Source organism: Kwoniella botswanensis, chromosome 1 (genome assembly GCF_036426115.1).
Source record: "Kwoniella botswanensis chromosome 1, complete sequence".
Classification (NCBI taxonomy): Eukaryota; Fungi; Basidiomycota; class Tremellomycetes; order Tremellales; family Cryptococcaceae; genus Kwoniella; species Kwoniella botswanensis.
Genome location: NC_088599.1, coordinates 14460267 through 14484317, shown reverse-complemented (window position 1 = coordinate 14484317; position 24051 = coordinate 14460267). Strand labels below are relative to the sequence as shown.

The window sequence follows — 24051 nt, the reverse complement described above, 5'->3', positions numbered from 1 at the left end:
TTACCTCTCTCGGATGTATACAAGGATGGGATTATAGGGATTGTTTGTGGCTTTTGATTTTTAGTGTGTGTAGCGTCTGCTTGTTTCAAAGCTATGACCTATCATTTGCATCCTTATTCGATCCACATCCCATCCCATTCCATCTCGTCCTCCATCATCGATACCTTTGTCAAAGTCATCATCGCTTGTACTTCTTAATCCTTCATCACCCACTAATACATGGGACAGACCGATGAAATACGTTTGATCAAAGTAACTCCCGGCGCGAGTTGTTTTGTTTTGATTTTTAACTTTTGATTTTGATTTCGCTGCCCTGAGCGAGTTGCCCCGACCCAAACAATCCCATCCCATCAATCCATTCCTTGTTCTTCTTTCCTTTCTTCATATCTTCTTCCTTTCATAACCTGCCCATCGCATCTCGTGACTACCCATCCGTTTGCGCCCGCACCCGTCATTTGACTTGTTTCCCCACATTCCTTATACTTTTATCTCTTTATCTCTTTCACCCATCCTGGCTCATATACCCTCGCGATCGGTTTTCTTGCTCAGACTACCCTTTCATCTGCATCTTTCCTTGCTCCCACCGTAAACAAACCCACCATGTCACGTCCCCAATCCCAATCCGGCTACGACGTCGCTCCTCCTACCACCACTCAAATACCTCTCGATACCCCACCATCCTCTATACGCTCGACCAACTCCTCAACTACCATGGAACGACCGGCCATACCACACTCATCATCTGTGCCCTTCCCTGCACCTTCACATTCTATAACTGCTGCCGATATAATGGCTGTGCCACCTTCACCTGCATCCAAACCTGTTCCACCGAAACCTCATCGGTCGGCATCGAACCCATTCAAACATAAATCCAAATCTACACCCTTCCCATCTTCCTCTGTGCCCACATCCGGACCCGCTACCTCAACGCATCTACCTCCTACACCCGAATCGGAAACTAACGATATACCTCAACGACCACGTTATCACTCTACTCTATCGCGCTCGCAATCAACTGGATTTGCCGGTAAATTACAGTCATTGAGAAAGAAGATTGAAAACGAACTATCACGAAAACGACCTGGTTCAGGTGCCCCATCGGCTCAATCTTCTGGAAGGAGAAGCACCAATAGGAAACTTCAGAAAGGTACTGTAGCTGGACTTCGACCGAGTCCCGCTCTTACCGTTCCGGAAGGAATGAGCGTTGCAGATGCTTCTCAATTGTGTGCTGCCAAACGAGCAGATTGTGTTCTGGTCGTCGACGATGAAGAAGGTTTGAGTGGTATTTTCACTGCTAAAGATTTGGCTTTCAGGGTGAGTAGAGCTTTCCTGCAAAAGCGAATAAGTAGTGTTTCACTTTTATTGATTGTATGTTTCCTGTGTTTAGGTCACTGCTGAAGGTCTTGATCCCCGACTAACCACTGTCGCTCAAATCATGACGAAAAACCCTATGGTCACTCGAGATACCACTTCTGCCACTGAGGCCTTGCAATTGATGGTCAGCAAAGGGTTCAGACACTTGGTGAGTCAACCGACACCCTATTTTCGTATACGGAGCTGATCATTCGTTATCAGCCCGTCTGTAACGAGGATGGTGATGTCGTCGGTTTACTTGATATTACTAAAGTATTTCACGAGGCACTTGCCAAGGTCGAACGAGGATCTTCAGCCACTTCGCAACTACACGCTGCGCTTGCCGGTGTTCAATCCGAACTTGGTCCCGGTCTATCCACCAACCCTCAGGCAGCAGCTATGATGGCCTATGTCGATGCCCTGAAAGAACGAATGGCTCTTCCAGACTTGACTACAGTCATCGATGCAAGGACTACTCCAGCTACTGTCACTCCTAGAACTTCTGTACGGGAGGCTGCTAAACTCATGAAAGAACGACGAACCACCGCTGTCTGTGTTATGGAGACCAATCCCGGTACTTCCGCCATCTCGGGCGTTAGTGGTGGTAACAATATCCCTAAGATCGCTGGTATCTTCACTTCCAAAGATATCGTTCTTCGAGTCATCGCTGCCGGTCTCGACGCTTCGAGATGCAGTGTGGTGAGAGTCATGACTCCTCATCCTGATACTGCTCCTCCCACTATGGTCGTCCAGGATGCGCTCAAGAAGATGCACAGTGAGTTAGCATTCTGTAGTTGATGAGCTGTAGCTAACGCGTATGTGCAGATGGTCATTACCTTAACCTTCCTGTTGTGGAGACCGATGGAAGACTTATTGGCATTGTGGATGTACTCAAACTTACGTATGCTACGCTTGAACAGGTAAGCTGAAATTAAAAGGAAATTCAGCGTATCAGCTGACAATATATTCAGATCGAATCCATGAGCGAAGACCGATCCAACGAGACTGGACCCATGTGGGGTAAATTCTTCGAGGCTCTCCCCGGTGCTGGTGGCGATGACGATTCCATCTCTGTTGTCTCTGCTTCTGATCGACCTGATACACCCTCTCGACCAAGTCACGGTCGTGGTCTTTCATCGATGACTTCGCCCATCTCTGAAGTCATGCCCAACGACTCAGCCTCAGCTGTCGATGACAACGCCTCAGAATTCGAAAAACGAGGTGCAGCTTCTTCTGTCGCTCCAAACCCTGTTCCAGTGGACGATGGTACCTATGTCTTCAAGTTCCGAACACCATCCGGAAGGACTCATCGATTCCAAGCTCGACACGATTCCTACGAACTCCTTCGAGATATTGTCGCTGGTAAATTATTGACCGACCCATTCTTCACTGCTGAAGGAGCCAAGGAGGGACAAGAAGTTCATTTACCCGATCCATCGAATTTCACTTTGCATTATACCGATGACGAAGGTGATCTGGTAACCATGACAGCTGACGGTGACGTTGCCGATGCGGTCCGTATCGCTCGAGGTCAAAAATCAGATAGAGTAGTATTGTTAGTAGATGGAGGTAAAGTGTGGGAAGAATTTGCTAGAGATCTTGGAGGTGAAAAGGCAGTAGAGGAGTTAAAGGAAGTTGAAAAGGATATTAAAGCTGTTGAAGAATCTGAAAAGAAGATGGAAGCACCTAGTGCTGATCCCACCTCTGAACCAACCTATGGACAAGAAGGAGTCGTTCATTCGAAATCTGCTCCTGCACCTATCCCTACGAAAGTTACTGCCCCTGGATCAGGAGAGTTGATAGCTGGAGTATTACCTAAGGAATTAGCTTTACCTGCTGCAATTGGATTTTTGGGTGTGGTCATTCTTGGTGTTTTCGTGATGGGTAAAAGCAAGTAAACCAAGTTAGTAAATGAGTTATACAAGATGAATGTGGGGTTTATGATTGCTCTCTGAATATGGATATATAGATTCGAAGGTCATGTACGATAGACAGATAGGATAGATGATGATATGATGACTTGACTCTGCTTTTTGTGGAATGTATATGGACTTTTTACTTTCTATGTGATTATTCGTCGGCATTTATTCGAACATCGAGGACGAGTATCGGCTAAAACAGGTGAATGGTCTGTCGGTTAAACCTTTAACCGACAGAATCATGTTGGAAGATAGCGCCAATCTAAGAGGGCTTCCTACTACAGTAGTATCCTTCAACTAGCCTTGGCTCGAAGAACAAGAATAATCGTCAGCGTGAAGTCAGTCTAACGGGATAACGGGAAAGATCGTACACCATCACATGCAGACAGACCGGCGGGAAAGAACGGCACCATGGGGCCAAAAAGAGGGAGGGGGAGGGGCAGTTGATCATGTGCTTTTTCAGCTGTTAGCGTCTACTGCGCCCTTGTTAGCGTATAAGTCTGATTGATCCCGTTTGAAGGATGTAGAGGGAAAAGAAACGAATCATGTCAATCGTGTGTACGAGTATACGTACACGAATTTTATCTTCTTAATTCAGCTTAGCTTGGTTCGAAGATGGACCGATGAGCTAACAGATTGATGAGCCGCGTGATTCGACGGATGATGTAGGATGAAAGCTTTTCTGACTGGGGATGGGGAGATGAGCATGAATATGTATATAGAAATATATATATGGTACTAGAAGGGAAAGGAGGGATGTTCTGTTCGGGCTTACTCATCAATTGCTGAATACGAGTGTAGACGGACAGAATGAGGTCAAGCACTCTATTCACGTTATTGTCACTGGTAGTATCAGTAAGAGGAAGCGTTATAGCTCCTCGTCAAGATAGTAACGGTAGTGGGAATGATACTTCCATCAGTCCTTCAGATACGGAAACAGGTCAAACTACTTCTGCTCGATCAACTGGAACTTCCCAATCAGCTACCAGCACCTATATCAGCTCAGTTGCGAGTCTTCGATCTTCTGTATTTTTATCGTCTACCTCTACCGCTTCGAAATCAGGGAGTAAGACATCTCAAAACCGTGCTTCTTCGACTTCAGCTGCAGCTGCAGCTTCATCTGGGTCCACTTCAGATTCCGATACTTCCTCGACGTCAGTGAACGTAGGATCAGGTACTACCGATCTAGGGTGGATACCTACTTCTGCGATTCCTTCTCCACCTCCTTTGGCAACTACCAATAAAAATGTTATCAATGCTACCAAGACTACTTCCACTGGTGGAACACCCACTCCGATTGCGTTTGATGATTATTCGGATGAGACGTTGGAAAAATTCTGGGATGATTATGTGAGTTTGAAGAGTAATATCATTACATCAATGTCTAGATCACACCTATCATACTTTATTCATTGTGGATCTAGCAGAAATTGATCAGATCGCTAATGTACATTGCATCATTTTGCTCCGTAGGTCGGTCCAATCCAAGAACCACCTTTCCGCACCACTCCACTCCCACCTCAACCATACCCTTTACCCGAAGACCCTCCAACCCTCTTCCCAGATTATCTATTTACCTGCCCCGAAAAAGTCTTAACGCAATATCAATTCCCTGAGGGGTTCTTATTTGGTTGGGCTACCGCTGCCCAGCAGTGGGAAGGAGCTGTGAAAGATGGTGGGAAAGGACCGACTATTTGGGTGGGTACAAGTTATTTCAGATAGTTACAGTATGATTGGCTGACGAGAGTATAATCTTGATGGTTTGATAAGATGTAGGATTGGGCAGCAAGATTCCCTGGCTTTATTGCTGATAACACTACGTCTGGTAAGTACAATCGACAATGCGATAAGCACGAAGCTCGTGAGTTAGGGAAGGAAGAGCTGATGAAATTCATGGATGATTTAGACGTTGGTGATCTCGGATACTATCTATACAAACAAGGTGAATAGTTTGAGTAACAATACTACACACCTGACAGATCTTTGGCTGAGCTGCTTGATTATCGTCCATCTTCTAATCGAATAGACATCGCCCGACTTGCCGCACTAGGCGGCAACGTATATTCCTTTTCACTCTTCTGGACAAGGATCTATCCATTCGGCTCCAAGGATTCACCGATCAACGAAGAGGGTGTACAATTCTACAGAGATCTGATCAACTATTGTTGGGAACAAGGTGTCGAACCTGTTGTGTGAGTGTTCTCTCACTAAAAGCAATAATGATCTCAGTCCAACGAGTGAGGCTATATGAGCTAACAATTGCTTGTCGATAGTACGTTATTCCACTGGGATACACCGTTGGCTTTGCAGTTGAAATATGGTGGATTTGCTAATGAGGAGATAATAGATGACTATGTTAACTACGCTGTTAGTCTTCCGCCTAATCAATCCTTTTTGTTTCCACCTGAAATTTGGCTAACACAATTCCCCCTTGCCTTCTAGGAAACCGTCTTCCGACAATACAATGGTACGGTTCACAAGTGGATCACGTTCAATGAACCTGTAGTCTTCTGCAGTCAGGTGCGTTAGCTTCTGGTATGGGTTACATGCCCACCAACCAAGCCAAGCTGATCTTGCATATGCGCAGGGACAATACCCAATCAATGTAAGTTCTTTTTCACCAGAGACCACTTATTCTCATATCAAGAGGGTGCGCTGATAAAACCTTCGACATCCTCCAGCAAACATTCTCGGACGGTTTGAACACTACTGTGTACCCTTATACATGTAGTTATCACCTGACCCTGGCGCATGCTAAGACTGTACAGAGATTCAGAGAGCTCGATATTCGTAAGTGGCAGAGATCGAAATAAAAACGTACATTACAGTAGCTGATAAGTCTTGAATGCAGAGGGTCAAATAGCTTTCAAGTCCGATAACTTTGTGTAAGCTGAGTACAGTCTCGTAAAGAATTCAGCTCACGTATACGCTTTTTCAGTGGTGTACCTTGGAGAGATGGCAATGAAGATGATATCCGAGCTGTTGAGAGACATGGCGTAGGTGTCACATCTTTTCTCTTCATATGCTACTCCGAATCATGAAAACTGATACTGTAACATCTGAGACGTTAGGCATACCAAATTGGTATCTTTGCGGAACCGATATACAACACTGGAGTGAGTGATGATAGCGAAATTCCGTATGATCCAAAAATGTTGATGTTGATTGGGTTTCGCCTTTAGGATTGGCCTGAACTCATCAAAGATGACCTTCCTTCTGAGATCTTACCTCGATTTACTGATGAACAAAAGGCTTTAATCAAAGGAACAGCGGATTTCTTCGCTATTGATGTGAGCGAATACACTCACATTTTCAGACAACCACAAACAATGGAGCTGAATTTTTTGGTATTCGCCAGGGATATCGAGTAGGATACGTTACGGCTCCTCCAGCAGGGTTCGACGCTTGTATTGCCAATATCTCTGATCCGCTCTGGCCAGCATGCAATCAGGTCAAGTGGGTGTTTTTTCAGCTGGCTTACTAGGTCCTTGTACATCGTATTGACGATGTTTTCAACTTTACAGTTTCTACGTTCCAACACCTTACGAATGGGGTTTCGCCGATTTTGCAGATCAAAGAGTAACATGGTTACAAAATACCTGGCAGTACTTACGAAGTTTCCTCAAGGGACTGACCGAACAGTATCCTACGAGTGGAGGGATTTATCTAAGTGAATTCGGATTTGCTGAACCTGTAGAGGATGAGTAGGTGACTTCAACTGCCGATATTTTAATATTGTACGATGAACATAGTGTTCGGTGAACAAACAGGCTAACACCTCAACTTTGGTTCGGTGTTACAGACAATCATACAAGTATAGAGTTACGACAGATACCAAGCGAGAACTTTACTTTTTAAGTTATCTTGGTGAGGTTCTCAAGGCTATACATGAAGATGGAACAGATGTTAGAGGTACCTTCGCTTGGAGTCTTGTTGACAAGTGAGTGATCAGCACCTGGATCAGAAAAGAAAACCCCCGAATGAGTCGAGCTAAATCTGATATTGATTTTATCTGCAGTGTTAGTACCTTATTTTCTGCTCAGTCTGTTTTAATGCTCGTCATGAAAGTTACGAGTCGCTAATGGTAATTTGTGATATCTGATTTGCGCACAGTTTGAATGGAATAATGGATTTGCAGTTAGATTCGGTAAGTGTCGTGATTCTGGTATCGATTCTCCTTTCCCAACTCTCCCAAATTAAGAATGATGAATGATGCTGATCTTTGGTGCTTGTAGGTGTACAACATGTGGATTACAACAGGTGAGCCGAACTTTCTTTTTGTTTTCCTGCTTTTTGATAGACCATTCTGCTAATTAGAGGATATCAATTGTCAATAGCCCCACTCTGGAAAGAACTGTGAGTCTGATTACTTATGATTCTCTCGAGTATCCAAGGCTGATATACTCTCATGGGGATTACAGTTCAAGCGCTCTGCAATTGCCATGAACAAGTTCTGGAACTCGCATCGAAGTGGTTGATCGATTCACCCACCGATCGATACGCTTTAGAAGCTACTGTATACGTGTTTTCATCGATCATGTTAGTAGCGAACGATATGAAATCAAGTTATAATTAGAACATTGACTGGCTGAATTATACTGAAAACTTGAATTAAGTTAGTGTTAGTAAACTAGGACAAAAGAGATGTTATAATACGTGACCGGTGACAGCGCACAGTCCCAGAGTAGCATCTTCATGTGCTCCTGAAGAGAATGGGTAATTGAATGTTGAGCACAGACCACATGTGCGAAAGTTGAACCCCCTCGAGTGACATGAGGTGGTGCAAAGATATAAAGTCTTTCGCGATCACAACCATCTCAGTGAGAAACATTCCTATTGAGCTTTGTCTTGTGTCTATTGTAGTGTATTTCTGTGGTTCTCCCTCCTACTTTCTATTGGACTGAGTCTTGAAAAATCTTCTTGAACGGTTAGAACCATACTGTATACCTTCGACTCACAAGTAAGGGTAAGTGAAGTATCTCCTTCCCATCAAATGGACCCCTGTATACTAGTTTCTCATTATAGGCGTTCTTTTACTTCCTTCACCTCTCTTTGGGGGATACAATAGCTGCACGATCTCTCTTCAAAGCCGTGCGTGATGAAAGAACCAGAGAGACACACCGAGGGATGGTCCCGTGAGACCCCACCTCATTTATCAACCCCCAAGATTGTCTCTCCTGCCAAGGTCCAAACTAAATCAGGCGGTTCATCGAATGCACCTCCTATTCCTATGCGTCAACACGCTTATAACACCCCTCGTTTCTATTCCCCAAAGTATCAAAATATTCGGTATCATCAACCTAATCATTCGAATCAAGGGCAAGTTCAAATCCCCCGATTCATCCCTCAAGCTCATTCGAATATTCAGTCCCCGAGACCGCGTAAACTTCCTGAATTTTTCAAAGAATCACTATTGATTGTTGATGATGACCCGAACCCTCCGAAAGGCATCACGGCAGATGGAAGTTGGAAATCGAGACCGGTCAGAATTCAAGATCCTTCTTTGAAGTCGGTCAACCGAAGCAGACCACAGGCGATACCATATGAAGCACAACATTCTCCCTCGTCCCTGCCGAAAAATCCACATTCGAACACAGGTCTGAGGATGCTTCCGCCGAGGCCACACTACATTCAGCCGGGAAACAGTTCATATAACTCATCTTCATCACCGCCATATTATTCTGCCACTGGTCCCCCACAGGCTCAATCGCCTCGTAACATCCCAAATTTCAATACCCCTTCTGAAACCCGACACTTCATTTCTTCTTCAAATGCAAATGCAGGTCCGAGTATGAATTTCAACCTCGAACGACCGTTATTCTCCAGATCATATTCCTCTCAACCAGCTACTTCTGGAGACACCGCAGGTTCAGCACTTCAGACTGGGTACAATAACTTAGATTATCTCCAATACCTCCAATTATCAAGACTAGCAATAGAAGATCAAATCGTCTTCAGAGTCCATTCGCAATCTAGCGTATCCCCTTTGCTTTGGTCAGGAGATATGAAAACATCGGGGTTTTCCGCCACTTCATCTGTATTTCAAAGACTTACACCTAGATCGTATGAAGCCCTCTTCCGATCTTATCAACCTGACGAAAGGAAAGATAATGAAGGCTGGCTGACGAGACCTTTGATGAGAGAAGTAATGATAGATCATATACTTTGCAGACCCTCTAAAAAATTTATCACTGTTAGGCTCGACTCAATTTCAGATATTTCCAAAATGGCGAAAGAATCTGGACGAGAGGGGGAAAGAGAAGATTATTGGATATCCACTACGAGATCCGTTGATTGGGCAATATTTGAAATTGCAAGAAGATTGAGTATGTACTTGGTATCTGGAGCAAGGGAAGGTGATAAGGAAGTTAGATTAACCGTGATCGATAAGCATTCAAATTTATCCTATGATAACGGTAATGTGGTGAAGGATAAGATAAGAGAGAGGACTGTTGATCCTTATTTCTGTCTAAGATCGCACGAGAACAATATACTTTCGCCAAGCAAGTTGGAAGCTTCTATACATGCTCGTCAAAAGACCAAAGAGAGTTATGAGCTTTTATACTGGGGTAGAATATTTGGTGAGAATATCCAACAAGATTTGGTATTCAACACAGAAGTAAGTTCAGATACCTTTGTTCCCTTCTTATTTCCCATTGATTTGTTTGATCTCGCTGGATGCATCAATAGGAAGGTGGATGTACGGATAACGTGGATGATATGACATAGTATCTCCCTTTCAAATTACCATCAAAATTCTGGAAACCCCCTTCAGCCATCAGCCCCTCGTTACCAGGATGGTTAGGTAGACTGAGGTGGAATCCAATCAAGGACCATTGGCACTCTGCGGTCAGATGTCTAAGAAATAAGATTTACCCTACTACCAAATGGGACAAGCAAACTGTTCACGAGTAAGTTTACACCTTACGGTAGCCTGGTTGTGTCTGTCAGCTGATGCCAACCCCATTTATGCAGTCTGGGTTCTACGTGGCCTCCTGCTACTAGTCCCGATGCGACTCGTCATCGGTCACAGAAGGATGCTATAGGGGCCAAAAGTGACCCGATGCTGAAGGTCGTATCGGATACAGAGGCAGATACGGATCAATTCGGTTCTTCTCGGTCGGGAGAGATATCCCTCAGTGGAAGTCGAAATAAGGGATCAAAGGAGGCGGTGGTAGATTTCATGGCGTAAGGAAACGTCTCAAATAGTGATGTGAACTCATGATTTGATCGTACCGTGCGGCATGAGATACCGTCCAGAGTAGTAGGGAAATCATTAGTACGAGATACCTTTGTATTTGAATCTTTGACTCTTCCGTGGAGGACAAAGTGGTGACGAGCAGATACAGCATTGCGATAGTCATCGGCAAAGCCGCAGGTCAATCGCCACTTTGCCTCGTAGTTTCTACAAGTACAGTGCGGTTATCTACGGGACTTGCAAGCAATCTATTTTCAGGTCAAAGTTCCAGGCACAAAGCGAGTCCACCGAAAGGAACCGTAAACTCGCATTTGACCTGTCGGCAATCTACTGGAGGCAGCTCATACAAAAAGTCACTCGCTTAACTACACTTGGTAGCCCATCTAATCTATAAAAGAAACAATTCAAGGACTTTGCTTATCTCCATAGTCTTTTCTTGATTCACTGTCGTCACTCATTCTGTGGGATCTGGGTTCGATTGAAGTACACATCTCAGAAAATTCATATTATACAAACTGTCTCATAGCATTATGTCACAATCTAAGACGGACGTTGTTATCGTAGGATGTGGTTAGTCCAACAATTCCTTATCTTTTACCTCGTCGAGTTAGTTATGGGCTGATCAACTCGATGTGGTTGTGTATGTGTAGGTATCTACGGGATGTCCACTGCTTTGTGGATGTTACAATCTGGGAAATACAATGTGACGATGTTGGATAAATGCGGGATCTTACCTGCCCCAGATGCGGCCAGTACAGGTGAGTGATCAGCACGTATCCTACTATTGTGCTTGTCACTAATGGTAGACGATGATTTCGTATATTCTTGTAGATCTGAACAAGGTGAGATTCTACTCATCGAGCAACGCGTGGCCCAAGTGATCATCATGCTGATATCTTGATGTATCATTAGATCGTCCGAACAGCAGATTACGCCGATGCTTCCTACGCGGAACTTGGTTTGGATGCAGTTGAGAATTTCTGGAGGAAACCGGAGTGGGAAGGAACATATCATGAGTGAGCTCGATTGCCTCTTTCTTCCGCTTCCTTCATATCGCGAACTGACGTGTGAATACTTTGCAGATCCGGCGTGATGGCCCTTGCCACGGAAACAGAGAAAGAAGGCCTTGAATTCGTATCATCCGCCTATCAGAACTGTAAGAATCTAGGAATTAACGTGACTCTCTTGAACAACTCCAAAGATATCAAAAGCAAGTTCGATCCTAAGATCCGTACGGGCGATTTCGGAGGCAGACAAGGGTATTTGAATCCTATTGGAGGATGGGCGGAGGCTGACAGAGCGTTGGAAGTGGGTTTGAAGAGGGTAAGACAGCTGGGAGGACATGTGAGATCGGGAGCCGAGGTTACGGGATTGATCAAAGATGGTAGGAAGGTCAATGGAGTAACTTTGAAGAGTGGAGAGGATGTTAGAGGTGACTTGGTGGTCATTGCTGCGGGTGCTTGGTGAGTAGAGGTATACTTCAATACTTGTCGAAATCGAAACTGATCACTAGAATTGCGAGGGTAGGACTCCAGCATTATGTGCCTTGCCTGGAGTATCTGCTCGACTTCCAGATGTCGTGGCTACGGGGTAAGTTTTGACGTTTCTCTGAGCAGATCCTCTGCGGATCGAGCTAATAGGACTTGTTGTGTAGTCAAAGTGTCGCTGTCATTCAACTTACACCAGAGGAGGCTAAACAATACGCGTCAGTCCCTGTTGTAAGTCACAGATCAACCGGATTTGTCCAAAGGTCGAAATGCTAAGCATCTCGGGTGGTCTCAGGTATTCAACCTTGATGACGGATGGTATATTTTCCCACCAAACCCCGAAGGTCTCGTCAAGATGGCTATTCACGGTGCAGGTGTACTCAACCCTCAATCCAATGGTGTTTCCATCCCTCGAACGAAGTTGACCGCTGGGGCCGAAGATGGAGCTATCCCGCTAAGCAGTCTCAAAGGATTGAGAGACGGACTGAGACAGGTTTATCCTGAGTTGGCTAAGAAGGACTACTTGACTACTAGATTGTGTTGGTGAGTGCTTGACCTTTAATGTCAAACGCTTCTTATCGAAGGTTCTGAAGCTAATGTGGAAGTATGTCCGATCGGCGGGAATAGGTACTGCGACACCGTCACTGGAGACTGGTTGATAGACTATCATCCCGATTTCGACAATCTCGTAATCGCATCAGGAGATTCAGGACATGGATTCAAGTTCACTCCAAACATCGGACGAGAGATTCTAAAAGTCATAGAGAAAAACCCTTCACCTCAGTACGCCGAGAAATGGTCATTCGGATATACCGCGAAAGTAATCAAGGAGGAAGGATCGAAAGCAGCTGTTATGGACGTTAGCAAGGAGGAAGCGGAGATTGCGAAAGCCGGTGCAGATGTCAGAGCTGGTCAGAGAAAGATTCTAAAGGAGAGTGATTTGGTCAAACCTCATGATTTGAAAGCGAAGAACTCGAAATTGTAAGAGTAAGAGCAAATGCGGCGATTGGTTGTATAGTATGATATACGGATTAGAGGAAAATAGATTGATAGATAAATTATCTGTCAGAGTCGGATGAGATCTGTATGCATCTGGATAGACTGATGAACTCATTGAGGCCATGTATCAACCTTAAGTTGTATTACACCTTTGTTGAGCTACTGTTGTCAGCCCTGACTTTTCGTCCTTCCCCGCTTGTATTGGTGCACGTCCATCCTTGATAATTCTTGATAGAAATGCCGATTTCGAATTCAAAGGCTCTACCCAGCGACATAAATTGCGAGCTGAAGTGTGTTCATCGAGAGATGATGGTAGAGTCCATTTGGAACATTGATATTCCAGGCACACATCGAAGTAAACAAACAAATAAACCAATAAATCAATCAATCCAAGATTCCAGCAAATCGGGTTGAAACGTTGAAATGTTGAAATGTCGTCATTCCCCCTATCTTACCAACATCGTCCTATACCAATCTCTTCTTGATACACCATCTCTTCTCACTGCTGTACACATGCTCTTGCCTGCCTCATCATGCCCACTCGACCTCCTGCTCAGCCCCTCCCATCATCATCTTCCTCATCCATCCAGCGTCCGCACTACATCGCGCCGGAATTATACCAGCTTTTCGCAAATATATCATTCCACATCATCCCTGCTAAGCTGGAGGAAGATCTAGGACGGATATATGGTCTGGTAGATGAGTTGGGAGGACAATGCGTTAGAGTGGAGGAATGTAAATTCGTAATTAGCGCTGTGAAAGGAAAACCGAGATTACTTAGAGTCCTAGGTGAAATGTATGTGAGTATACCGAACTGAAACAAACCATACGGGTTGATAGGTATATGACTGACACGCATATCTGTCTTAGGAAAAAGTACCGATTCTAACTCCTGAATATATATACGATGCATACACTTCTGCATTGGAATATGCAGCTCAAGGTGATACCGCACTTCGACCACCTAAGTTACCAGATAGGTCGAGATACGTTATTAGTCCTGGTCCGAAGCCTATCAAATCCATTACTATCTTTCCAGTAATGATGGATATCGATGATGAAGAGGATGTCAAACCTGTGTCGAAAAGACGTAGACTGTCGCACGATGTGGATGTGAAGCCTAAGCTTGAAGTGGACTTGATGGATATGACTCTTTTTGAAGAAGATGTTAGATTTGAGGATATCCCTTCGTTGTGTGTACATCGAGGTAGTCCGCTGAGGTGTATAAATCAAGATATAGTAAGTCGTCTATCACATCTCAATAATCTATACTGCCTGTCACTGGAGTCTGACCTCAAGGAATTGTTTCTAGGTGGATGCTATACGTCCAATCATCGAGGAAAGGGAGTTTGAGGAAGCGCAACAGAAGAATTCAAATGTGTTGAGCTATAGGAGGAGTTTGAGCGTGAGTTCCTCTTTCATAAGATAGTAGTATCGCGCATACCGAAGATGGCTGGAAGCTGATAACGAGTTTTACCAGATCATAAAAGGTCAGCTGAGAAAGTGGCCTGCTTTAATATCGGGTTCGTCATGAGCTGATATCTTACGACAATTAGCCGTTCCAAGACGTATCAAGTCAGGTAAAGAAGCTATGAAGTTATCTGGAGTAGGCGACAAAGTTGCTCAGCGTGTATGTCGGGTTCCACTTCGATTGATCTAAAAGGTAGTACACGTCTTTCTGACAGTTGGATGTGATCATTCAGATTGACGAATACCTTCAAACCGGTAAAATCCAAGAATCAACCTCTATCGTCTCTTCATCCCGCTTCAATGCGCTCAACCTGTTCGCATCGGTCTATACGATAGGTCATCACAAGGCGAAGGATTTGTACGATAAGTACAATTGTAGGAATTTGGAAGATGTGAAAAATCATTTCGAAGCTATAGAAGAGGATTCACCAGAAGTAAGGTTAAAAGATAAATTGAGGAGAAGGAAGAGAGGTGGAATGAAACAGGTTGAAATTGTTGAAGAGTGGATTAGACTAAAGGAGGAACTAGATCAGAAGTGGGTTTCACTCAATACCAAATTCGAAACAAACTACTACTCTCCTGTCAAGTCATGCAATTGTAGGTTCCACAAACTGACCAGGATGGATTGCCCAACTTAGAATACCCCGAAAAGAAGTTCAAGAAATAGCTGAATGCGTGATGGAACATCTAGAAGCTTACATACCAGGATGTGAATACACCATATGCGGAGGGTATGTGAAACTCCTTATCCCCCTTTTTTCCAGTGTAGTATTTCGGTGACATTAGCTGATATAGTGAATATCATAGCTATCGAAGAGGAAAGACCGAATCTAACGATGTGGATATAGTCTTCCGCCCTCCAGGTGTCAATTTGGATATAGGTCTTTTGAGAGATTTGTATTTGAGATTATCAGAATTAGGTATAATCACACATGTTCTGCGTGAGCCGATCCCTTCCCACCCCATCCCTACATATATGCCTAATTTGTCCTGAATCAAATGAGATAGACGTAACGCATCGTGATCCCAATACTCCCATTCACGCTTCTTCGACAAACTTTGATAATCTAGATAAAGCTTTTGTGATTTTCAAGTTACCCGGACCAGGGCGGCTGCATCGACGAGTCGATTTGATATCTGCTCCTTTCGATCGGTATGCTTCGGCGATATTGAGTTGGTCGGGAAGTATGATGTTTGAAAGGGATCTGAAGTGAGTGGGACGAGTCATTGAGAAGAGAAGTTGACTGACTGATGATATGACATGATATTTTACTATTGTTCAGGAGATACTCGGAAAATGTGTAAGTAAACCTACCGTCTTCATATAGTATTACACTGAATTGACCAAATTGTTTGTTCAATCTAGACGAGGATACAAGTTCCGAGCGGGTCTGCTGCACGTTACAACAGGACAAGAAGTCAATTTAGAAACGGAAAGGGATATATTCAATTTCTTGGGTTTGAGATATGTTCCTCCAGAATTAAGGAATGCCGACTGATCGAGAGTTTATTTAAAGAATGATGGATCTGTCTTGCTGGGAAGGAAATAAATAAATTTTGACCTCATCATACCATATCATATCTCACCTTGGAATGTTGTGTCTGTATTCGGAGGGGGGACAATTGATAATTACTGTATGTATCATTGAAACAGTGCGAATATGGATAGATTTCAAGCTCAGCTGGACTGACACAACCAAAGATATATCTTATATATGTATACATGTCCAAACATCTAATCTAAAAGTATACATGTAACGATCCGTCGTTCCGTAGTCTATGTCAATCTACCACCTAGTAACGTCCGCCTCCGCCTCCCCAAATACACTTTCCTTCTTAACCCCAAACCCATCCTCATTTTTAGCCTTACCGTACTCTTCCAACGGGATAACTCGATCTTGGAAGAAATTGGGCATTTTCCTTTTTAAGAAACCATCGATCCATCCATTTATAGCTTCGAACTCCAATAAGAAGCCATCATGTCCATCTGGACTAGGGATCAAAACCAATTCAGCATCAGGGATGTAAGCAGCGATCTCCTTCTGTTCGCTGGTGGTGAACAAACCATCTGACTCAATACCAATCACCAGAGCGGGAGGTTCGAGCGATAGTGCATCGGATAAGAGTTTCTCCAATTCGATATCACTGGGTGGTTCGCCCTCTGATGAGTGAGGTGGTAATTTCGATGAAAGTGATCCGAGAGAAGAGTCTGTGGATGGTTGAGATAAGTCGTGGGTATCGAGTTTACGGGTAATGTGGATATAACAGTTGGCATCGAATCGGCCAGTAAACTGAGTACAGATACAAATAGATCAGTTAGATGATTGCTTCACTCAATCTGGCTTGTGAGAGGTACATGAGAGACGAGCAGATGTGAGCTGGCTGGATGAAGAAGGATAATCAATGGTTGGGAAAAGGCAAACAGACCCACCTTATCACCTTGATACCTCAGATAACTCTGCGCACTAAATATCTTTGGTTGTTTATCCCCTCCTGCACCCGTTCCATTACCACCCACTTTACCATCCTGCTGTTGAGCACTTAACGCGGCGGCCGAACCTAACGCAACACCTTGACCAATTTTATCGTTTTCTCCCAATACCAAGCTCTTCTCCAACTCCGGAGTCTGCATACCATTAGACGTAGACGTAGATGATTTACCCGAATCTGAATTCCTCCTCGAACCCAAATTCGAGCTCGATCTATGTCCATCATTATGTTCTCTCCATGCTATTTCCCTTGGAGTCTCCTCATTGTGTAATTTCACATCGGAATCAGAAGGTGAAGAAGGATCCGTAGTTTTCTTTCCTCCCATGATCCTCACACCGCCTTTGGGGACTTTCGACTTGTTGGTAGCATTGTTACCTGATCTCCTACCGAATCGAGATTCGAACGAATCCCTACTTCTATAAGTTAACAACGCGGCCATCCGAGCTGCTGCCAATCCCCTTGTAGGCTGTTTAGTCAAGTCAACAGTAGAGTTGTCTTGTTCAAAGTAATAGCCATCTTTATAATCTGGATCAGAATAGATGGATTGTCGTTGAGCTTCACCCCATGATATACACCATGCGGAATGTCTGGCGGAGGTAGCGAGCGGTACGATCGCTTTGACGAATCCCGGTGGTGAATTTAGAGGCCATTCAAGACATGTCATTCCTCCCATGGATCCTCCTATAACCGCTGCGACTGATTGGACGCCGAGTGATTTCAGAATGATATAATGGAGTCTACGATTGATGGTAAAATGCCAGATGTAAGTGTTTGACGACGCAGATTTATCTGTTATACGAGATATGAGAAAGATAGACAGATGAAAGAACCTTAACTTACCTAACATCATCCTTGACACTACTTCCAGGCATCTCAGGACCGAATGGTTTACCCGTTTCCGGGTTAGTCGTCACACTTGATATGGTCCCGTATGGGGACCCAATGACGTTGGCGCAGAAGATGAAAAATCTGGTAGGGTCGAAAGCTCTATCTGGACCGAGGAGAGGACCCCACCTGAGCAAAACGAGCAGAACGTCAGTACAGATGATACAGACTATACAGTAGACTTCGATCCTGATAGTGTAAGATACGATTTGATCTGATTCAATCAGACCATTCCAATTGTGGATGATCTCATCGAACTCATTCGATCAACTTCCGAAGAACTATCGTACTCACCAATCTTCGACATCCGCACTACCCGTCAAAGCATGACAGATGACCAAACAATTATCTCCATTCTCATTCAACTTGCCCCATGTTTTGTACGCAACAGGTACGTCGGTGAGTCTGACTCCAGACTCGAGTGTGAAGGAAGGGACGGTGGTGATATTCTGTGATATCAATCCGGCGTAGGGATTGGTAGAAGAAGAAGATGATGCTGACATGGTGTCTCCAAAGGAAGGGACAATTTTGCTACTCGTTCTGTCGTGATCTTGATCCTTTCTTGCTCCCAGGCAGAGCTTCGATATTTGTTGGTTTACTCGATGGATGTAGATTGCTGAGATGATCTATGTGAGTTGGACGGTCTGACATTTCTGAAATCTGAGTCGAGCGATAAAGTGGAGTCCAAGATAAGCGGTGATCGCCGCCGACGCAGGTTGATGCTGGTGTCAAGTGATTCATCTCACGCAGATACCACCACAGAACAGAGAGCAAGAACGAAGACAAGCTATATGCATCTCAACAGAGCAACAATATATATATTCCATTTCCACATCACTTCTCCACGAATTTCTCTTTTAACAAGTCCCCCTTTTCCCTCTCTTCACTCCTTAATCCATCTGCCGAAGTGTTGTTAGCATTAGCAAGATAAGGAGTATTCAACATCCTCTGAGCTTCAGGGACTTCTTTGAACGCCTCTCTCAATTTATCAGTGGCTATTCGCTTGATTTCGTTGAGGATTGTTCGGGTAACTTGGAGTAATGGTCCGGCAAGACCTAGCTGGAGGATTATGTAGCTACAATGGAATCAAGTTGCTTAGTTTTGCCTGTTGACTTGCTCAATATCAGTAGAAGAAGGTTCAGTGTACTCACGCTGAAGCACCTAAAACCAAGAGCATAGCGAAATACAATGGATTGAACAGCACGGCCATAGCTTCGTTCCACCCAAGCACCACTAAGATACCATACATCCAAAGCGGTACTTGTGCGACAGAAGATACCATCGATCGTTTCGCTTCCACATACGCAGCATCAGCTTCTCGCTTGAATCGAGTTTCCAGCGATAACAATTTCGTTGGTGATAGAAGGACGAATGCGGTCGATGGGTCGAATGGTATGGGATCTGATTCGATGTCGAATGTGACTTCTGGAGATGGTAGAGCAGGAAGGAGGGATGAAGTGGTAGGTGTAATTTGGGAGAAGATTGGTAACAACTTGAGTGTCTATTTCAAAAGCACATCAGTCATTTTTTCACTCATGATATAGCGCGGATACGAATTCAGCGGTATAACTCACCTCCTCTTTTGCCTTTGTGAATGCACTTTCGATATCATCTTCAGGTTTCCACACTCTAGGTACACCAGCCTCATCATACCTGAACCTCTCTTCAAAGGTCGTTCGTAAAGTCGCCAATATAGTAGCATCGGAAGTCTGTTCCTCCAACTTCCTTCTGAGCGATAACCACGTTCTTGCTCGTAACGATGCAAGTGCAGCTTCGTTCTCTTCTTCAGAGCAGTTGTAACCTGGGGAAAAGAGGCCATCTATCAGCTGATGACCATTCGACATTTGGGACTCAGCTGAATTTGTAGATGGAAAATGTACCCACTCTTTGCTTTGGAAAGATACGATCCCTCAGCATCTTCACTGACTTCCTTGTACGTCGTCAAGACAGTATCCCACATCTTAGGTGAGGGTTGAGATAAGGCAACTTCAACAGGTTCAAGCAATTGTCTCTTGACATTTCGCTAAAAACAGACACCAACCAAAAATCAGTTTATCGTCCATTACTAACTCGAGTCATTCGTTTATGCCTATAACAGTCAGAATCGCAGACTCACCTCGATTGCATTAACCATCTTCTTCGTCTCATCCTTCCTATACCTATCCGCAATATTTTTCAAATCATCTTCCAAAAGTTCCAATTCACTCGTATATTCCCAATCAGTCCCATCTACAACCACCTCTTTGGCACTCGTCAAGAAATTCTGCTTAGCCTGTTGCTGCGCTTGGGTAACAATCTTTGCAAAATCATAATTCACTTCCTTCGTTCCCTTTGATAGGTTCTTGGTGAAATTGTTCAATTCAATCTTATGTAAATTTTTCAATTGTCCAAGGAACAAGGAAGATAAGTTCGAGTGTAATGATGATAAGAGATCAAGTCGTTTACGCTGATATACTCCGGCATGATACCTTGATGCGTCCCTATCGAATTTGCCTGATGAGAGGGTCAAAAAGGACCAATGTCAGCTCGTTCACGAGTCAGGAGACTGCTTAGCTGACCCACCTAAAGCAGTATCCAGCCAGTCTTTCATCAATACATCTAAGCCTTCTACGACTTGACCGGCTTCTATAGGTTTTCTGACCACTTTGAAGCTGGCTAAGAAAGTCTCCGTCGCAGAAGCTGATATTTCGTCGCATCTGAACTGAGCTAGTAGCTCTTGTTGAGTAGGGAGATCAAGATCTTTGTTGGTGAGGACTTGTTGCTGCGATTCACAGGTTCGTCAACATCGAATAGTGGCACGTACACTTATTCGGCACAGTTGCATAGATGGTACACAGCGAAATGAAAACTCACCCAAATACCCTCCATATAAAAGCCCACACCATCCGCCGGGATCCTCTTATGATAACTAGGTTGGAATACATAATCGGACCTCGAACGGTCAGTGAATCGTTTACGAAGCTCTAGAACTTCTTCTTCGAATTTCTCGGGCATGAGGACTTTGTGGGGCAGCGTTGCGAATGATAGGTCGAAATAGGATGAGAGGGTTGCCTCCGCGAGGTGTTGTGGCTGGCGAGTATTCAATTTAGCTCGTGAGTTCCGAATGCATGTGTGATGAAGGCTTCACATACTAACCTTTGACAAGCTAGCCCAGATCTTCTCCATATCCTGAGTCAAAGTCGCCGTCAGATTGCTGACAGGTGTTGAACCAACATGATCCCTTATGACGAAGAGGATCATCGTTTTCTCTTGCGGTCTACCATACCAGATCCATAGTCAGCTACATGCCGAGATCAAAATGCCTTCAATAGCCCACTTTGGTTTTGAGCTATCACCACCTCCTCCAAACAAACCCAAGTTCACTTCAAATACCGTCTTCAGAAGACCCATGTTGGCTCCATTGTATAAACCAATTTGATGTTCCCTACAGTGACGGAGACAGAGCAGTGTCAGTCAGCGGCACATACAGCACATGTTCACGTATCAACCAGTCCATATTCACATTCAGATGGATGATCTGAGAGGAACTTCTGATGAGTGAAGACTTACCATAAATTAACGATCAACACCTCGGTACTAGCCAAACTGAACAAAGCCGATTTCCTCTCGAAATCCTGATCTTCTCCCCTTTCCCTCCCATCCGTTCCTTCCACATCCATCACGAGGGTATTCCCATACACCGAGGGACACATCCATATCCCTTTGGTAGTCTGTTGTCGTCTCGATTCATCCATCACATCGAAACTCGTTCCGAACAGTCTGTTGAGTAAAGTTGATTTACCTGTTGATTGAGATCCGAATACGGATACTACATCGTAGGCGAATCCCTTATCGAGTAATCCCCATTGAGACAAGTAAGGGGATAACTCTTTGCTACATGGAGTGGTAGTCACCGAATTAGCCGACTACACAAGGAGTAGCAATAGCAGATATATGAGGTATTTTGGTGAGATGGACATACGTAAATTCCTGATGTTCGTTAACAATCTGCAATCTCCCTTCTCCAGCATTATTGACTCCGTCAGAGGTCTGTTCCTTTTCTTTCTGCGTGGCTACCAACCCATTGTGTGTCGGTGGGGGCGATACCACCGATACTTCTTTAACGGCTTGACGAGCTTCGTCGGTGGTGCGGGGGTCGTCCAGTATCCGCTGTAGTTCTGGAGGTGGGTCGGATAGGAGGTCAGATGCTATTTGGGGTGTTTGATTCATGTTGAGTATAGATAGGCTATCGAGGGCGGAATGGCAAGATTGAGAGGTATACGAGAGTACTCCTTTTATCTGGACTGAATGTGGAAGTGTTGTCAACGTACAACGTCACAGGTAACTCGGCTGAACCGGGGTCAATGCTCCTTGTGTCCTTAATTGGGTGACCCACTTGATGACATGGGGGTTAGTCACCGCTTGCCGAGCATACAATTGACGCGACTATGTATGCCTGTGTGAATGATTACCCTCACTTGCATCTCGGTCTTCTCACAACACTCACCTCACCACCTGCATTCACTGCCAATCAGACAGGACTACCTCGTCACCCAAAGTCAAATCACCCCTCATCATGCCTCAATCAGCAGAAGACGAATTCTCAGATATCGTCAAGATTTCGCCCCCATCATCTTCAGCAAGTCTCATGTCGTACGACTCGGTCTCGGCGGGTGAGAGCAATAACAATAACAATAACAATAACAGCGAGATCAAATCCGACTTCATGTCAAATACGAAAGACGAAACCGATGTCAAGCCAATTATCCCGGTATCACCTTCCAAGCATACCAACGATAGGAGACCTCCCCACGTCACTTTCGAACCTGTTCCGATCACTCCGAGCAAGAAGGAACACAGACAGCCTATATCTTTGGAGGAAGAGGAAGGAAAACACGGTGTTGTGGAAGATACAGTCAGAAGGGTCAGACAACAATCAGACAAGTGAGTGATCAGCTTTTCGTACAAGGATCCTCCTATAAAAAGCCCAAGCTGATTGACCGGTCTTCGCGCTAGACTCCAATCCATCGCACAGCCTTATGCAGACAAGACGAGATATTTCGCTGAATCGAAGCCAGTCTTATTCGTACGTGATATCTTGCGGTCATCGTATACATGCTGACTTAGAGTGGATAGACATTCATCGCACTTTGGATCGGGTTCAGCGCCATCCCCATATTGATCTTCCTGTAAGCTGCCCATTACTCCTGCATGAGAATACATCAGCTGACAAGATCATACTGGTATGGCGATAAGCGGTTTCGCTCTTGCTTCTACAGTGTTCATACTCTCTGCAGCATTGATTTTCTCAGCTGTAGTCATCTTGGGGGCGATCCTAATGGCTGGTAAGTTGTCCTCGTCCCGGTGGTCACACACTGCTTTTGTATTCACGTCATATATGATGGATTGCAGCTACTACACTAATCGGTACAATCCTCTTTGGCGGTAAGTCATCATCATGCACTTGACTATCCATCCAGACTTTCAGCTGATATTTGATATGAAGCTACGATCCTCACACCTATCTTATTCCTCACCACCTTCCTTTCCTCCTGCACACTCTTCACTCTCCTCTGTCTCTTCCTCGTGCATCGACTATATCTTCATATTCAATTATCCACCAGCGAGTCATCCGAGGGTTATTCCATGTCTGCTATCGGATCAGGAATCAAATCATGGATGGATGAGACAATCCAGCGAATCATCTTATCTCTACCTTTCACTCGCAAGCCCAGCGACAGCGATGAGAGCCTGTGGTTAGGAAGGAATAGTAAATTGGGAAAAGTAAATGTCGGTAGGAAATGGTCACCCGTCGAATTTGCCAATCATCAACCTACAAGTAAACATTCGGACGCTCAAGGAGATCATAACGTCACAGATGGTGATGCAAGAGTAACAACAAACAGGGATAAGAACCAAGTGGATACGCTACATGATAACGAATCGATCATCAGTGAAGCCGCTTCTTCCGGCTCGTCAAGTTCTTCGTTAGATACACCTTCCACAGGCTCGGGATCGACTTTCAAAGAGATTAAAGACGTACCGGCTTTTGATCGACATCTGACTAAGGAAGATAGGAAAGCTGTAGTTGGATTGGTCAATTGAGGTGTTAGTGACCAAGATAATTTTCATACATTCGAGCAGATAGGTGATAGTGTATTATGGTACGATATGATATACTTCAAGGTGTAATTTTAGTTGTATTCAATTCAGATGATTCATTCTTTCCTTCCTCCTTTATACTATATGTACTGAAGATTCATGATTTTCA

At 44.4% G+C, this 24051-nt stretch overlaps 8 protein-coding genes across 8 annotated transcripts; 6 read left to right on the top strand and 2 right to left on the bottom strand.

Annotated features, from left to right (window-relative positions):
* Positions 1-600: 600 nt before the first annotated feature.
* L199_005473 (uncharacterized protein) lies at positions 601-3251 on the top strand (the record flags this gene model as incomplete). Its single annotated transcript, XM_064891184.1, has 5 exons — positions 601-1314; positions 1388-1522; positions 1576-2128; positions 2179-2273; positions 2325-3251. The coding sequence occupies 5 exons, from the start codon at positions 601-603 to the stop codon at positions 3249-3251; spliced, it is 2424 nt and encodes an 807-aa protein (XP_064747256.1).
* An 831-nt stretch (positions 3252-4082) lies between these two features.
* On the top strand, positions 4083-7216 carry L199_005472 (uncharacterized protein; the record flags this gene model as incomplete). Its single annotated transcript, XM_064891183.1, has 16 exons — positions 4083-4622; positions 4746-4970; positions 5049-5097; positions 5179-5214; positions 5299-5464; positions 5546-5639; positions 5715-5792; positions 5860-5877; positions 5954-6062; positions 6124-6157; positions 6211-6268; positions 6344-6388; positions 6455-6562; positions 6631-6728; positions 6797-6976; positions 7075-7216. The coding sequence occupies 16 exons, from the start codon at positions 4083-4085 to the stop codon at positions 7214-7216; spliced, it is 1980 nt and encodes a 659-aa protein (XP_064747255.1).
* A 1154-nt stretch (positions 7217-8370) lies between these two features.
* Positions 8371-10464, top strand: L199_005471 (uncharacterized protein; the record flags this gene model as incomplete). Its single annotated transcript, XM_064891182.1, has 3 exons — positions 8371-9891; positions 10002-10183; positions 10248-10464. 3 exons carry the CDS (start codon positions 8371-8373, stop codon positions 10462-10464), a joined length of 1920 nt encoding a protein of 639 aa, XP_064747254.1.
* Positions 10465-11000: 536 nt separating this feature from the next.
* L199_005470 (uncharacterized protein) lies at positions 11001-12942 on the top strand (the record flags this gene model as incomplete). The annotated part of the gene is made up of 9 exons (XM_064891181.1): positions 11001-11040; positions 11121-11228; positions 11302-11312; positions 11383-11486; positions 11553-11933; positions 11998-12060; positions 12125-12188; positions 12253-12500; positions 12585-12942. 9 exons carry the CDS (start codon positions 11001-11003, stop codon positions 12940-12942), a joined length of 1377 nt encoding a protein of 458 aa, XP_064747253.1.
* Positions 12943-13489: 547 nt separating this feature from the next.
* On the top strand, positions 13490-15925 carry L199_005469 (uncharacterized protein; the record flags this gene model as incomplete). The annotated part of the gene is made up of 10 exons (XM_064891180.1): positions 13490-13756; positions 13827-14195; positions 14269-14365; positions 14513-14586; positions 14660-14961; positions 15065-15157; positions 15234-15367; positions 15435-15636; positions 15710-15727; positions 15793-15925. The coding sequence occupies 10 exons, from the start codon at positions 13490-13492 to the stop codon at positions 15923-15925; spliced, it is 1689 nt and encodes a 562-aa protein (XP_064747252.1).
* A 288-nt stretch (positions 15926-16213) lies between these two features.
* On the bottom strand, positions 16214-18304 carry L199_005468 (homoserine O-acetyltransferase; the record flags this gene model as incomplete). The annotated part of the gene is made up of 4 exons (XM_064891179.1): positions 16214-16717; positions 16858-17653; positions 17757-17930; positions 18096-18304. The coding sequence occupies 4 exons, from the start codon at positions 18302-18304 to the stop codon at positions 16214-16216; spliced, it is 1683 nt and encodes a 560-aa protein (XP_064747251.1).
* Positions 18305-18635: 331 nt separating this feature from the next.
* Positions 18636-22010, bottom strand: L199_005467 (protein SEY1; the record flags this gene model as incomplete). Its single annotated transcript, XM_064891178.1, has 11 exons — positions 18636-18876; positions 18953-19302; positions 19376-19602; positions 19686-19824; positions 19918-20294; positions 20364-20562; positions 20655-20870; positions 20937-21057; positions 21118-21225; positions 21351-21674; positions 21763-22010. 11 exons carry the CDS (start codon positions 22008-22010, stop codon positions 18636-18638), a joined length of 2550 nt encoding a protein of 849 aa, XP_064747250.1.
* A 346-nt stretch (positions 22011-22356) lies between these two features.
* Positions 22357-23885, top strand: L199_005466 (uncharacterized protein; the record flags this gene model as incomplete). Its single annotated transcript, XM_064891177.1, has 6 exons — positions 22357-22724; positions 22797-22866; positions 22917-22969; positions 23037-23125; positions 23193-23225; positions 23287-23885. The coding sequence occupies 6 exons, from the start codon at positions 22357-22359 to the stop codon at positions 23883-23885; spliced, it is 1212 nt and encodes a 403-aa protein (XP_064747249.1).
* Positions 23886-24051: the final 166 nt, after the last annotated feature.